Source organism: Pezoporus wallicus, unplaced genomic scaffold (genome assembly GCF_028554395.1).
Source record: "Pezoporus wallicus isolate ANWC-B61680 ecotype Strahan unplaced genomic scaffold, APGP_CSIRO_Pwel_v1 contig_8108, whole genome shotgun sequence".
Taxonomy (NCBI): domain Eukaryota; kingdom Metazoa; phylum Chordata; class Aves; order Psittaciformes; family Psittacidae; genus Pezoporus; species Pezoporus wallicus.
Window position 1 is genome coordinate 3,465,866 of NW_026638088.1, and position 16,474 is coordinate 3,482,339.

Here is a 16,474-nt window from a genome sequence, read left to right on the forward strand (position 1 = left end):
AAAAGGCTGTGTAGGAGGATTCTGCAAGACTCTACAGCTGATGTTCTTGGAGTAACTCCTGATGACTCATGCATCTCCTCCCAGCCAGCACCAGCAGCACTGCAGTATTTTTGTTCTTATTTTCTTATTTTCAAGAAAGTTGCCCCCCTTTCATCTTATTGCACGAGGATGGTAAAAACCTCCTCTTGACAGCCCTATCCAGCAACTGAGCAGGGTACAGTCAGATGAACGTGGTGTTGTACCTGTGGCCTAAAGGTCAGAAGTTGGCTGAAACTTTACTGCTAGATGCTGTTTGCCCCCAGGACAAGAGGGACGTGGAGCTGTTGGAGCGAGGCCAGAGGAGGCCATGGAGATGCTGCGAGGGCTGGAGCAGCTCTTAGGCAGAAGCTCTTCCCTGTGAGGGTGCTGAGGCACTGGCACAGGGTGCCCAGAGAAGCTGTGGCTGCCCCATCCCTGGCAGTGTTCAAGGCCAGGTTGGACACAGGGGCTTGGAGCAAGCTGCTCTAGTGGAAGGTGTCCCTGCCCGTGGCAGGGGTTGGAACTGGGTGAGCTTTAAGGCCCCTTCCAACACAGACCATTCCAGGATCCTATGCCATAGCAGAGGAAACATACACAATTTTCCTAAAGCTGCAGCCAAAGCTTCATTAATGCCTGGCTTTGCTTTTTTCCTTATTTTAGCCTCTAAACCAAGGATGGAGCGGGGGGAGGGTAAGGCAGAAATTCCCCCCACATTAACAGCTTTTACTTCATTCTGGCTGAAATTCTTTTCAAGCCACGATGACAAAATGTACAAGTCAAAGCCTTCATACCTATTAAAAAGAAACCCACAGAAAAAGAAAAGCCAGATGAGACAACAAAGTCAGTACATAACCAACTAACCTCATGTGCTTCAGATCACCTGGTGATGTATGATCCCTACAAGTGCTGTAATTGCATGCATAAACCACTGAGATAGAATATGATGAAACAGGTTGGTGTGTGAGGATATGAATGTACGTGTTCCAAGGCTCTGAGGCAGGCCTTTGGCCAAGAACATACTCGGCTTGAAAAACGTGTTCGTCTTCAAGCCCAACGAGACCTGTGATGATGGACGGCTGTGTGCCGTGTCGTGTTTCTCAAGCCTTACACTCTACAGCATCATTAGGGTTGGAAGGGACCTCTGGAGCTCATCCAGTCCAACCCCCTGCCAAGGCAGGGCCACCCAGAGCACGTTACACAGGAACACATCCAGGTTGGTTTTGAATGTCTCTTTTGAGTCTCCACAAGGCCCCTGGGCAGCCTGTGCCAGGGCTCTGCCACTCTCACGGTACAGAAGCTCTTCCTTGTGTTGAGGTGAAACTTACTGGGTGTTAGTTTATGGCCGTTGCTCCTCGTCCTGTCACTGGGCACCACTGGGAAGAGGCTGGCACCATCCTCCTGGCACCTGCCCTGGAGCTGTTGATGTGCATTGACGAGATCCCCTCTCAGGCTGCTCTTCTCTGCACTAAAGAGCCCCAGCTCCTGCAATCTCTCCTCACAAGAGAGGTGCTCCAGACTCCTGAGCATCCCTGTAGCCTCCGCTGGACCCTGTCCAGCAGTTGCTTGTCACTTGTGCTGAGGAGCCCAGAACTGGACACAGCACTCCAAATGTGGTCTCACCAGGTTCACTAGAGGGGCAGCATCATTGACCTGTTGGCCACACTCCTCCCCATGCACCCCAGGTTACTATTGGTCCTCCTGACTGCAAGGGCACACTGCAAGGTTCATAGTCAACTTATCATCCAACTTGTCATCAACTTGTCTGTCCTACACCATGGGAAAGTGTCAGGTGCCTTTCATCCTGTAGTGTCCTCCAGCTACCACACTGCAAGGCATGGACTAAGTTGCACCCATGCTAATGTGGGTGTGAAAGAGTAGTGGTGTATGAAAAGGTCTTTCACAGAGTTTTGGGGTTTCTCATGTACAACTCTTGGGTGCCCTGGCACCAGGGGCTGATGAACTTTCCCAAAGGGAGGATGAGGAGGGCCCCATGATCAGCACCAACAGTGATGCTGAACTCCCCGCACAGGTCTTGCAGCAGCAACACTGGGAAAGTACCATTCACTTTCCATGTGGGAAGTACAATCAGATGCTCCCCTGTGATGCGGCACATCTTAACTCTTCTATAGAATTGCAGGATGGGAGAAGAACAGTGGGGGAGGAGATGAAACTTGCAGGTTTTTGGCTTTTGTTAAGCTCTCTTCATGGAACTGGAGCAGTTTCTGCAGCATGCAGCATGCTGGTCTCACATGCTCCTGCCTGGTTGGAGCCAGGCCAGTGATGTCTGCTCAGGAGAAACAAGCCACAGTGCTTCTGAGTGGCTGGTAGGCACCAAATCAAACCATGTTTGTAAAATGCTATCAATGGAGTTTAATAACAAATCATGTAATTCATAAGACTGCAATGTGTTTAGCCACTGTCCCTCTCACAAATGAACCCACTGGCAATACACAGGTGCAAGCAGATGTCAGGGCTCTGCATGACTTCCCTGAATTCAAGTTCTAATGCACTTTCTGCACTCTCTATATAACTCTTTTCAGATACTGATATGGTCATAATTTATCTCTCGGCTGGGATTACATCAAAAGATTCCTCAGAAGATGATAAAAAAGCTACTCTCCGGGTCATCAATGAAGAGAACAGTTTCCTCAACAACTCAGTTATGATTCTTACTTACGCACTTATGAATGGTGAGAAATGATTTTGTGTTTCCAGTGGATGAAAATTCCCTTTCATTGTACAACTACTGTATTAGCTCTTTCAAGTGTCATTCCATGCCTTAATGGGAGCAGTTTGTTAATGGATTTTGGCCTTAGTTATCCAGAGGCTGCCCCCAGATGTTAAATACTTTGGTATAAAAACCTCAGTGCCACTCTATGCTTCTATATCACAGTGCAGCTGCTCAGGATACAAAGTTTTGTTGCTGGAATTGTCTAGTGGCAACCAGACTGAATTAAATGTGATAACCATTGCAACTGTAAACCTTCCTGACACTGCCCATGTTTCCTGGTGCAGCAAAATGAGAGTATACTTGACTTCTGTATCAGTCATCAGCCAGGAGCGTGAATGTAACATCAAACGTAATCCGAAATGCTTTGGTAACTTAAGACCCAACTTAAGAGTGAAGGTAAAGGTGAAGATCATGGATGTAGTAGTCTGGCATCCTGTTCTTTTTTCCAACAAAGCATTTTCAGTAAGCAGCATGTATGATGTACTACTAAGAGCTGCACACTGACTCTAGCCAAGGAAACCATGCTTAAGCTAATGTATTGTTTGACTGTAAATTTAAATACTCAATGCAGACCTAATATATACAAAAGTCTTTGATTTGTCTGCAGGAATTGAGCCTGGCACTTGTGTAAAGTATGAAACTCTGATGTTTAAGCTAAAGAACAAAGCCTCTTATCTCCAAGAACGTGTAATGTGCTCCTGGTCATTTATGTGGACCAGCCACGGGTGGAGAACAAAGAGCTGTCCTGTGGATTTATAGGTCACATAAGTCTTTGGTGAAAGATCTTTGCTTAAAGTGGTGATGTGAACAGCATGTTCATTTTTTTGTGCTGTGCAACAGTATGTGAGAGGCAAGCTTATTGAATTTTGTGCTAGCTAATTACTTTTTCTATACTCCTACTAGTTTTTTCAGCACTTTACCTTATTGCTTAAATAAGCCTATAGTGTGTGCAGTGCTACAGTTTAGTGTATGTATCATTTTGCTTTTATTTCATAGAATCCTAGAATGGTTTGGGTTGGAAAGGACCTTAAAGCTCCTCCAGCTCCAACCCCCTGCCACAGGCAGGCACACCTCCCACTAGAGCAGCTTGCTCCAAGCCCTGTCCAACCTGGCCTTGAATTTATAGTACTTTGGAGTAAGGTACAGAAGTCTTGATGAAAATCAAGCTGCTTTCATCTCCTTCCTTCCACTTCTTGCATCCCTGTTTCAGAGGGAGTGACAGGTTTGAAGGAACTGGCCTTTCTGCGGGACCTGGCAGAGCAGAACTCGGTGAAGTACGGGGTGCCCGACCGAACGGTCCTGCCTGTGATCAAGGGGAGCATGATGGTCCTCAACCAGCTGAGTAACCTGGAAACAACAGTTGGCAGATTCTATACGAACCTCCCCAACCGAATGATCGATGAGGCAGTCTTTAGTCTGCCTTTCTCAGATGAAATGGGAGATGGTGAGTGCTTCCATTGAATTTAGCTATAAAAGCATAAGAGATTAGGTTCTGTTTGCTGACATTCCCAAATTCACTGTAGTCTTATAAGATGATGCTTTTAGGTGTGTTCTCAAGGCAAATATTATATTAGCCTTTCATGCCAGTAGGTTGTTTTATCTGCAGGAGGTCTAGTTATGAAAAAAGTGGTAATAAGACACAGAATAGAGAGATTTAGGATGGATTCTTATGGGTGAAATTTGTTCTTGTGTACTTGTACATATACAGCATCCATCATTTCATTTGTGGAGAGAAATTCTTTGTACTTGGGGGAAACGATCTTGTCACATTGAGATGACAGCCATCACCATGCTGCATTTCAGTACTTCTGTATGTCTTGAGGCCTTACAGGTAAACTCAGTGGATTGCAAGGAGGGGAAAGCAACCACCTTAGCAAATAGCAGAGAGTATTAGTTACTGTACAAAATTCACTCTCCTTAGCTCTTCTTTTAGCTTCTGCACACTTGGTCTGCCTCCAGCACTGGGCAGAAGAGGAAGCCTGAGCTTGCTGGTGACTGCCTGGCCAATCTGCAGTGAGTGAAATGCTGAATTCAGTGGAAGCCTAGTGACAGTTTCTCCACAGATTGTTCTTAATCTTCTTCTAAGATATTATTACTGTTATTCTTCTATCCTGAAGAATATCTAAATGCAGCAGGCGTCTAGCAGTCTGATTCTCCTATCAGTATGTAATTTATGCTGACATGATGAGAAGGTACACGGATCTTCCCTTTTCCCTTAAAATTAGATACCATGTTAACAAAAACTCTGGGTTTGACTAGGTCTGATCTCACACTACATCCAGTAATGGAGAGACTGAAGGTGTAGAGATCCATAGAGATTTTTAGGAGCATAGCATCGTGCCTGTGAGATGACATGTAAGGAATGCAGAAACCAGTTTCATTTGTGCTCAGGATAAGCATGCACTGTGGGGTGATCCTTTTTGGGTTCTTGCTGGGGGCAGGTTAAAGAGGTAGGGAGCGCTCTTGGGCAGCTCCCATGGTCCTGACAGAGCTCCCCTGGCTGGACACACACCCAGCCTTTGGTCACAGGATCACAGAATCACAGGATGGTTTGTGTTGGAAGGGACCTTAAAGCTCATCCAGCTCCAACTCCCTGCCATGGGCAGGGGCACCTTCAGCTAGACCAGGTTGCTCCAAGCCCCATCCAACCTGAGCTAATACTTATTCAAGCATCAGCAGCTTAAGTCCTGCTGTTCTTACCTTTGGGATCTGATGCCCTTCCTAAAGCTCAGAGTACACGTTTGGAAGGTTGGAGTTGCTGGCTTTACCCCTTGTAGTTCTTGAGCAACTCATGTAACATTTCTCTAGCACTGCCATCTGTAGAGATGTGACCATCACAGTGGTGTTAGGAAATATATTTAATATTATTTTGTATTGCTTTAGCAATTGAGCAAGTTCTGTATTTCTTCATTCAGGACTTTGCCTATTCTCAGTCTTGGCAGAGGAGTAGTTGAGAGTTCTGCTGAGTTTAGGTTGCACATTTACTGTGTCTGTGTTGAGTCCCAAAACAAACTTAGGACTATTTCTGAGCACATCTCTTCTGAGTCAGAATGCTGCTTTCTGTGTTTCATAACCCTGGTAATTAAGCTGTATTATTACTCTCTCACAAAGCCATATCCAAGCATAATGGAAACTTTGAGCAACAGAAGGATTAGAAATGGTGCAATCGAGAACATTGGTCTTACCTAAATTTCAAAGTGTACTTAAAAGCTTATGCAGGCAAATGAATTTTATATTGGTTTGAAGTAAAAGAGTCATTGAGTTTCCAAGTAGCAGTGATGTAGAAGGGAAAGAAATAAGACATTACTGAGAGTTCTTACCTCAGGCACAAGATGCATCCCAAACTGTTGCGTAATTATGGGTATGAGTCCCGGTACAGTGGCCATACTGGGATTTAGTGAAGCAGAGAAGGTTTAATATTCTGAATATGCAATTAGATGAGAAAGAATTCATCCCTCTTGTTGCTTTACAAGTTCAAATTCTCTTCCTCCCTTCTCCCTCTATTTTTCAATTGCCTTAAAGGAGGTTAAAAGAGCAAAACACTACCTTGGCTTTTGAGGCAAATGCATTGCTGATCTGTAAGGCATCACTTGGAGAATCATAGAATGGTTTGGGTTGGAAAGGACCTCAAGATCATCCAGTTCCAACCCCCTGCCATGGGCAGGGATGTCTCACACTAGACCATGTCGCCCAAGGCCCTGTCCAACCTGGCCTTGAACACTGCCAGGGATGGGGCAGCCACAGCTTCTCTGGGCACCCTGTGCCAGTGCCTCAGCACCCTCACAGGGAAGAACTTCTGCCTTGTAGACTGACATCAGCCTTAAAACATCAGTTGTGGTGTATTTTAATAAATGGATCAAATATACCTCAGGTTGCTATCAGGAACATAGACATTAACTAACTTGGGTGAGTTAATGAGTTAGCAGCCAGACATGGCAGATGACCAGCTCAGACATGACAAATAACCTGCTCAGCTTCCCTGCAGGCATGCCAATTTTTGTCTGTATTCCTGCAGGGAATGCTGTATAACAATTTAACTGCATAACATGTTGAAATGATGAAGCACATGCTCTGTTTCCTCTAAGAAGAATTAACTAGATGTTATTGTTGATGGTTTTATGTTATTTCTCTCATTCTAAGGCCTGATAATGACTGTGAGTAAACCGTGTTACTTTGGCAACATGCTGCTGGGGATTGTTGGAGTAGATGTTAATCTTGCTTACATCTTGGAAGATGTCACCTACTACCAAGACTCCTTGGGTTCTTACACTTTCCTCATTGATAATAAAGGTAACTTTTGGCTCAGATAATCTCTTCTACTCCCACTGAGGCCAGTAACCATCAAAAGGAAACTCAATTCTCATTTCTCTCAATAGTTGATAAGTAATGAAAGATACTACCCATTAAAAGATGTTGTTGGGTTAGTTTTGCCTGAGAGTTGCTGGAGACTGTAGTGGATTCATGACTTAAAACTCCTGAGCCAAAGTTTTGTTGAGAAAAGACTTACTCCCTGTGGAGATTTCCTAAATGTGTAACAGCTGAGGTTTTCTGTGTGCATTGGGACAAAAGGCAAAACTGATGTACATGTGTGTGCAGCTCTTCTGATCCAACCTCTCTTTGTTGCTTGGGTCTTCAAGCTGTCTTTCATTTACACCTTACCTAGTTCTTCATTTGCAGCTTCTTTGATGATACTATTTGCTTGTTCACTGTTAAGCCTTTGCACAACCTGTCCATAGTCACTGTATTCCTTTCCCCTATAAATACTCATTCTGGGCTCAGTTGTTACACTGCACTCAATGTATGGGTTTGGGTCTTTCTTTTTCAGGATACACGCTTATGCACCCATCCCTTACCAGGCCTTACCTGCTGTCTGAACCACCACTCCACACAGATATCATCCATTATGAGAACATTCCTAAATTCGAGCTGGTGCGCCAGAACATCCTTAGGTAAGGAACTGGGGTGCAAGGCCAAACATTAGCAGTCCTTAGGGCAATACAGGTATTTCCAGAGGAGTTTTAAGAGAATATAAACTTTCCTTTCCTACAATATCTGGACACTTCGATGGAATCTTCCCCCTCCCAACAGTTCTGGTTTGTTTTTATCACCAACTTTCTTCATTTTATCATTTGGTGTGCTAATCACTGGTTTCCATAACTGAGCCAGAAGATACTCCTTCTAATCTCTCTTCCATGTCAGGAAGATTTCCCACTGTTTGGCCTAGGTTTTTCTTTATCCTTTGCCTAATCCGAGTACGTGTTTTAACTCAAAATGTGGTGGTACATGAGTGTGTTTTCAGCATACATGCACCTTTTCTTCACCCAAAACAGATAACAGTAAATCTCACCATATCTTTGGGTATTTTTATAAATGCACAATACATGGATATTTCTTAAGCACTTACTCAGTGTTTAATACAATGTTGGATGTCTTATCTGCCATTGTAGCATTCCCTTGGGCAGCCAGATCATTACAGTTCCTGTGAACTCCTCACTCTCTTGGCATGTGAACAAACTGAGGGAAATTGGCAAAGAAGCCTACAATGTCAGCTATGCCTGGAAAATGGTAAGGAATAAAAGCAACCCCGCTACAGGATGGCATAGCCTAAATTCATATATTGAAGTACGTTAATATACTGAAGTAGTATGATCCATGCATTAATACAGTGGGGTAATATATAGGGATGTACAGGGATGCTGGGGAGGGACTCTTCATTAGGGACTGTAGTGATAGGACAAGGGGTAACGGGTTAAAACTGAAACAGGGGAAGTTTAGATTGGATACAAGGAAGAAATTCTTTCCTGTGAGGGTGGTGAGGCACTGGAATGGGTTGCCCAGGGAGGTTGTGAATGCTCCATCCCTGGTGGTGTTCAGGGCCAGGTTGGACGAGGCCTTGGGTGAGATGGTTTGGTGTGAGGTGTCCCTGCCCGTGGCAGGGGGGTTGGAACTGGATGATCTTAAGGTTCTTTCCAACCCCAACTATTCTATGATTCTATGTAAATGTCAGCTCATTCTGACACTATCTTGTTGCAGAACTCTCAGTAACCAGTGATGCTGTTTGCTGTAATTTAATGCTTTTCTTACAAACATTAATGATATTGAAGCTTTCATTGAAACTGGGCATGATGTGTATGCAACAAGCTGTATCATCTGTTGTAAGAGCTTTAGGAGAGCTTCTAGCAGCTGCCTTCCTTTCTTCAGTTTTGAACATATCTGAACACTAGTCTTGACCCAGACAATAAAATGGAATCTAAGGTTAAATACAATCCTTAAATATAATCAGTGAGAAATATAAGTATTTGTCACTGATGCCAGAAATAATTGGCTCCTTCTTTGTGCCAACAAACTCAAGAGGGTACTTGTGGGTCATTTCCACAGTATTAAGTTAAATCTAACCTAAACTATTAAGCTGAGCAGTTTTAAGAGATTACATCTGTAGTTGTGTAACAGAAATTCATATAGGAGGGTGTCTGGAGCTAATTTTCTAATGTTGTGATGCTAAATTAAATATCAAACACCCTTGCAGAGCAGCTGGGCAACTCCAGGTATTACTAGCCTAATGTACTATACAGGATATTTAACGTATGCAGACCAGTAAAGCATGTGACACGTGCAGTACCCAGTTAAGAGTGGTGATGCTAAAATCTTACTTTGGAGAGTTTATTTGTCTGTATTCTTCATAAAGGGAATACCAGTGTGTTTTTATCAAGTGTGAACCTGAAGCCTCTCCTCCGTTAACGACACTTTAGAAAGTACTCACAGAACACTATTAGAAGTTATTGCTAATTGAACAACAGAATGAAGGTCTTAGTGTAATAGTTTTTCCTGAAGACTAAATATTTTCTCCATAGACTATGGAGAAGATTGGGATATTTTTACAGTTTAGTGGCTCTGATCCGTACCAGGTGATCACAGACTGGAAGGTGGCTGTACGGGAGTGAGTTGCGGTCATCAGACCACTGGAGACAAGTGTCCCCATTGTGCGTGTTGACCTGTGTGGCTTGAGCACAGGACTTCTCACTGTTTTCTATAGGATTAAGTCCGTATTAGCTTCTTTGAAAGGAGTTGTCTGTTTTCCGAGAGTGGGAACTGTGATCCTTGAGAGTGTGGCCAAGTGTGGTGCTGCCTTCCAGAACTGGACGAGATGAGCAGTTAAAGAGAAGAGTGAATGTTAAACACAATGTAAGTTCTGTAACTCCTCCACCTTTCTGTTTCTGTTTGATGACTCGCCCGATGTTTTTCAGGTCCAGGACACATCCTTTATTCTCTGTGTGGTGGTAATACAGCCAGAAATACCTGTTAAGCAGCTGAAGAATCTCAACACAGTCCCCAGCAGCAAGCTCCTGTATCATCGACTGGATCTGCTGGGCCAGCCAAACGCCTGCCTGCACTTCAAGCAGCTGGCTACCTTAGGTATAAGCCTCCTCACAATTCATCTGGACCACCTCGTGTGTGTTTCTGTAGAGTGTGGCAGTAGAGAGCTTCTCACAAAACCCTGGAAATACTCTTGAGAGGCTTTTACTTCCAAGGCTGATTCTTTAATCAGCTGTTACCTTTCATTGATCATAGCTCCCCTGCTCAATGGCCAGCACTTGCACGGATGAACGCAGTGGGACTGCTCATCAGAGTACAAGATAAATGCAGCTTGAGTGCATTTATCTAACTTGATCTGGGAACTCCATCAAGTTCCCAGAAACTGGAGTAGATGCCTCACCAAGCTTAAAACTCAGTTCTCTGCTCTCAGCTGTAAAGCAGCTTATTGACAAATAACCTAAGTAAGATGAAGTCACAGCCAGTTGTGCAGGGCTCCTATTCTTTCGACTTTGGATTTGTGCAGGTTTCTCATTGCCATAATCATTTAATACCATCAATCCATGTGAAGCCAGAAGTTAAGCCTGTTGGCGGAAACTGAACTTCAGTGGTGTGATGGTTTCCAGCCCCTCCTTACCTGCTTCAGTTGTTGGGTTACTGACATATTCCTGCTTTTAAGCTTAACCAATTCTGCTCTGCCTAAGTTCAGTAGTTGCTCAAACATAACAGGAAAGAGGGAGAGTCTCCATGGCAGTATAAATTCTAGTGTCTGGAAAGAATAGGGAGCTTAAAATATATCCTAAGAACATAGAAGGTTTTTATCTAATCATAGTAAGTTGCAAATTTTCATATCTGAGTATTAACCTTTGGGGATTTGCTAAAATCTGTGCTATATTATGAGAAGTTCTCAAGTGCTTTTGTTTGTAGCAAGGTTTGAAGGTCTCATGGTGGATTTTCTTAGTTATATTGCAGTGCCACAAATAGCTAAGTGAGATTAGACTGGAGGGGTTATGGGGGAACTTAACAAACCTATGGAAATTGCTTTGCCAATTGTTTAAAATACAGGATTTTTCTTTCTTTAATGTGCTGCCTAGGCTTGATTATTTTCTATCCAGAAAGACAAGATATAAATGGAAAATATCCAAAAACCCCAGTAGTAAGCTGACAAGTGGAAAAACTTCATGCAAAGCAAAAATGCCATCACATCAGAGTATTTGGTCTGGGAAGCAGATGAAGGACTGTAATAGAAGTTTGTAAGCGATGACTGCAGTACATCTGGTTGCTGGCTGTATGGTGATGTGTTTTAGAGGAATGTGAATAAAAGCAGAACACTCCACATAAGTCCAGCGAAATTTTTCCCCTGGAGACCATTACACATGGGGAAATTGGGTTCCATGGGTCAACTACTCAGAAAAGGAGTTCTCAGCCTTCAGCACTGCATCATCGCCATCATTTTTCTTTTAAAAAGAAAAAGCTCTCTGGTACTGCAGTTTCTGCACAATGAAAGTTCATTTTCTAGTCTGTTCTGAAAATCACCCAGACAGCTACACTGCTGTTGGTAACCTCCCTCTTCTGGGCTTGTAATTCTCCATTTGGTCATTATCTGTTGCTGAAATATCAACTGAAATGAATTTGTTTGTTACCTGTAACTTTGGACAAGGCCTGTAGGGACAGGCCAAGGGGAATGGCTTTAAGCTGCCAGAGGGGAGACTGAGATGAGCTCTTAGGCAGAAGCTCTTCCCTGTGAGGGTGCTGAGGCGCTGGCACAGGGTGCCCAGAGAAGCTGTGGCTGCCCCATCCCTGGCAGTGTTCAAGGCCAGGTTGGACACAGGGGCTTGGAGCAAGCTGCTCTAGTGGAAGGTGTCCCTGCCCGTGGCAGGGGTTGGAGCTGGAGGAGATTTAAGCTCCCTTCCAACACAAACGAGGCTGGGATTCCATGGTTCTAAGTGGACTGACTTTGTGACTCCTGCCTTTTGAAGCAAGGAAGGTTGTTCACATGCAACCTGAGTTTTGTCTGTGCCTGGGGAGCCAAGTGGTGCTGGTGAATGCTCTGGTTTGGGTGGAAAACCTCAAGTTTCCTGCCCATGCTCACAGCCCACCCATGGCCTGAAGGAGCTGTGTGCTTTGCGTTCCAAAGTGTGGGAGAATGGAGGAGCCGACCGAGGCGCGAACAGTGCATCAGTGTAATTCCCTCCATGTGTCCTCAGCCAGGACATCACACCAGATACCCTTCACAGTACAGTTGTGTTTGCTGTGCACTGTGTGCAGTTCATTGGCCTTTCTCACATTTTGCTCTTTTCAGAAAGCCCCACAGTAATGCTCTCTGCGGGCAGCTTCTCTTCTCCTTACGAACACCTCAGCCAGCCCGAGACCAAGCGGATGGTGGAGCATTACACGGCGTACCTCAGTGACAACACGCGCCTCATTGCCAATCCTGGCCTGAAGGTATGCCCTGGTGATGGAGGACATGGTTCCCTCTTGTCCCATACCTTCATTCGGGAGGAACACTCACCTTCTGATGCTCAAAGGGTTATGGAGAGGTGGTTTGGAATGTTGTTCCCATGCCTGGGGAAATGGCTGTGGGCTTCAAGGCCTGGAAGAGTGGAAAGAAGAGGGAGAAGGCTTCCTCCCCAGGAGGGGGGAAGGAAGCTGATAAGCAGCTGTTGAAATAAATACTAGAGAAACTAAAGTTGCAGTTAATTCTTAGCCGAAAAACCTTTGTTTTCTTAAGCACACAAATGAGAAATGTGTTTTGCATGCAAGCCAAGCAGTGTTTATATTTACATGAAGTAAAAAGGCAAAGCCTCAGAGATAATGACAACATTATTTCATTATAATAAGCTTTCCCTTTGCTTGGAATGTGCCAGATCCGTCTGGTGTGAGAAGACTTGAGACAAGTAATTGAGTTTAGATGATCTCCGATCGCTCTGTAGGAAACCCCACGAGCAGCTCATTATCTTTTCCTGCAAGTCTTAGAGGAACCCTGCCAGGTCTGCCTTTGTTTTGCAGTTCTCTGTCAGAAATGAAGTAATGGCTACCAGTCACGTCACAGATGAATGGATGACACAAATGGAAATCAGCATCCTCAACAGTTACATTGTGCGCCGTTACATAGCAACCCCCAATGGGGTGCTCCGAATTTACCCCGGTTCCCTCATGGACAAAGCATTTGATCCCACCAGGAGACAATGGTGAGTTTTTAGGGTCCCGTTATCAAAGCTTTGGATAATCCCAAAGGGCAATAAGGGAAATAGTTGGGATCCATTTCATAGCCTGGGTTTTTTCATGGCCAGCTCATAAAATACTTAACTAGAAATGTTTTCATCCTTGGTGCTTAAATACAGCTTGTTAAAACCTTCCTTGGTTCTAATTTCAATCCTTCTTATTTCAAGTGATAGCTTCTGTTTCACATCCCTGCCATGGCAGATGGGACTATAAATACGCAGGAAATGAGCATCCCCTTCAGGATTAGCCAATTCAGGAGCATTTTCAGGTCCTTGTGCCATCTTTGGTTGCGAATATTTCAGTCTTTCTGTTTGTTTACAGTGGGTTTCCTTGCTCATTTACAGCAGGAATTTGCTGGCTCGATGCTCTATTAATTATGCAGCAGCATCTGATTTGGGAAAATATTTGTATCCATTACAAACGAGAGCTGGAGCCATGAGAGCGCTCTGGAGCGTGTGTGGATGTGTGCTTGGTTGAAAGGAGCCAGCCAGGTACTTCCACACCATGACGCTGGGAAAGGCCTGAGCCAGCGGCTCCGGCTGCAGAGGGAAGGCTCTGAAATGCTCCTGGCAGTGGCCATGCTGTCGTTCTTTGATACAGGTTTTCCCTGAAAATACCATTACCATGGCTACTGGTTAGGTTTTCCTCAGGATTTTGTTCTTTTTGTGATGGAATTTTGCTGTTTTTTTGGTATTAAGATAAATGGGGTGCGTTCATATAGATCATATACATATATATATTTTAATATACATCATACGTACCATAGTGAAAAATTTCTTCCCTGTGAGGGTGCTGAGGCGCTGGCACAGGGTGCCCAGAGAAGCTGTGGCTGCCCCATCCCTGGCAGTGTTGGGGGTTTGGAGCAAGCTGCTCTAGTGGAAGGTGTCCCTGCCCGTGGCAGGGGTTGGAACTGAGTGAGCTTTAAGGTCCCTTCCAACCCAAACCATTCTGTGGTTCTATGAATCTGTGATTTTGCAAATGAACTGAGTGCACATTTACAATCCCGTGTCTTCATTTTAAAAGCTCCCGTATTATTTTCATTTTTGGCTTTGGGTGGGATTTTTTTCTTATCTTTCACATTTCCCTGATTTTCTAGATCCATGATTTTGGAAACGCCTCCATGTGCAGCATGCAATAGTGCCCTGGTTTTTATGTAAAGCCAACGGGCAGTGTTGGGGAAAGAAGATGCAAGTAAAACACTAGAAATAAAGTAGAAGTCAGTTGAGCTCCTTGCACAGCCCAGTCCAGGCTCATAGGTTAATGCACTGTGGTAGAGAAAAGCAAAGCTTTTTCATACAGAAAAGTGTTTCCAACACCTGGAATGTTTTATAATCTATTATAGTACGATAAGAAGATAAATGACATGGTTGTGGCTTATTTTGTGTTGAAAGTAAGTTTATAAAGAGATTGTAGTCACTTTCTGGCCTATTTCTGAATTCTCTTGCCTGAATTCTATGTACAGGATGTCATTCCTTCTCCATTTGCAGCATATCAATTTTGGCAGCATTTACTTTGTGTTTCGGACTGCTGGCACTAAGTCATAGGATGTTTTAGGGGGAAAATGTGTAAAATTACATTAAATATGTTCTGTGTAGAATAAATTAAGCTTTTAATGCAGTTGGATGCAACGAGGAACATTTATTTAGCTAGTCTGTTTTAGGTCTGGGTCCTAATCGTGCTTGGGTATCTGTTTACTATGAAGAAACATCAATTTGGTAGCACATCGTGCAGAATTCAGTGTCTGTCTGTATTCCTGCAAGGGCAAGGATGCTGCCTTAAAGGTTAAGGTAACCATTTGTCACTAATTCTGATCATTTCCTTTGTCTTCCCTTAGGTACTTGCATGCAGTGGCTAACCCAGGACTCATTACCTTAACTGGTCCCTACTTGGATGTTGGAGGGGCTGGCTACGTTGTGACAATCAGTCATACAGTCCATTCCTCCAGGTAAATGGTGTTCTGAGGTTTGTGCCAAGAAAATATACTCTCAAAGATCAAGAGTCGTTTTGGGTGGGAGAGAAAAATGCAGGGTGACTCCTATGTGTTCAAGAACTGAAAACCAAACCTGGTTTTAAAGTGCTTTTGGTGACCTTAGAGCAGCTCCAGTGCCTAAAGGGGCTCCAGGAAAGCTGGAGAGGGGCTTGGGACAAGGGCCTGTAGGGACAGGCCAAGGGGAATGGCTTTAACCTCCCAGAGGGGAGACTGAGATGATCTCTTAGGCAGAAGCTCTTCCCTGTGAGGGTGCTGAGGCGCTGGCACAGGGTGCCCAGAGAAGCTGTGGCTGCCCCATCCCTGGCAGTGTTCAAGGCCAGGTTGGACACAGGGGCTTGGAGCAAGCTGCTCTAGTGGAAGGTGTCCCTGCCCATGGCAGGGGTTGGAGCTGGAGGAGCTTTAAGGTCCCTTCTAAGCCAAACCAGTCTGGATTCTATATTTAAAGAAGGACAGTTTATAGGGTATGTACTTTAACTGAGCATGTGGCTTCTGCCCTAGCAGCTTCTGCTCGTACAAGGCTAACTTCTACCATGCTGGTGAATACGGATCACAAAGCCAGCAGAGCCCAAGTCACTGCTTTTCTACTCTGCTCAGACATCTCGGCTCTGTTTGGGATTTCCCACCACGGGACATCTGCCTGTCTCTTTTGGCAGGAGCATTATGAGGCCGAACGCCTGATGGTGCTTCTCCCAGAGGAATTTACTTAAAGGGAAGGAGCACTTTTGTAAGAAGAGAAGTGCAATTAATCAGAAATGTGATTTTTATCTAGTGCGAGATGGTTTACTTAGTTTTAAGAACTTAGAGCTGATGTGGGTTATTAGAACATGATTAAAGAACGGTTAAACAAAGTTTGGCAGATGTGAGTGTGATTCCTGGGTAAATATGACCCCTAAAGCTTAGTGGTTATAATCCCCAAAGAGGTCTTAGTTTAAAAAGAAGAGGGCTGGGGGGGGGCGGAATCAGGGCAGTTAAGAGGCATAGTGCATTAGAAACTGCTCTCTGAGTTCAAAGAATACTATTAGCTTCTCTGGAACTGAAGCTTCCCTCTCATTCCCAGTTTATGTACAACTTACTTCTCTTTTGGAGGCAGGGAACAGAAGGTTTATGCAAGATGTTATTTAATACAGCTTGCGTCAGTAAAGCAGAAAGATTTAATGCTTAAAGATGAAGCTAAACATATTTACAGCATTCCTAATGGC

At 44.3% G+C, this 16,474-nt stretch overlaps 1 protein-coding gene across 1 annotated transcript in view; it reads left to right on the forward strand.

Moving 5' to 3' along the window:
• Nucleotides 1-15,267, forward strand: part of CACHD1 (cache domain containing 1) — a 92,873-nt gene extending 77,606 nt beyond the window's left edge. Inside the window, exons 8-16 of the mRNA XM_057409383.1 lie at nucleotides 2,559-2,708; nucleotides 3,960-4,193; nucleotides 6,890-7,039; nucleotides 7,575-7,698; nucleotides 8,197-8,314; nucleotides 9,994-10,162; nucleotides 12,363-12,505; nucleotides 13,070-13,251; nucleotides 15,120-15,267. Coding sequence (XP_057265366.1) covers nucleotides 2,559-2,708; nucleotides 3,960-4,193; nucleotides 6,890-7,039; nucleotides 7,575-7,698; nucleotides 8,197-8,314; nucleotides 9,994-10,162; nucleotides 12,363-12,505; nucleotides 13,070-13,251; nucleotides 15,120-15,234 — 1,385 coding nt within the window. The 3' untranslated portion in view covers nucleotides 15,235-15,267. The remainder of the gene's footprint in view (nucleotides 1-2,558; nucleotides 2,709-3,959; nucleotides 4,194-6,889; nucleotides 7,040-7,574; nucleotides 7,699-8,196; nucleotides 8,315-9,993; nucleotides 10,163-12,362; nucleotides 12,506-13,069; nucleotides 13,252-15,119) is intronic.
• The last annotated feature ends 1,207 nt before the right edge of the window (nucleotides 15,268-16,474 follow it).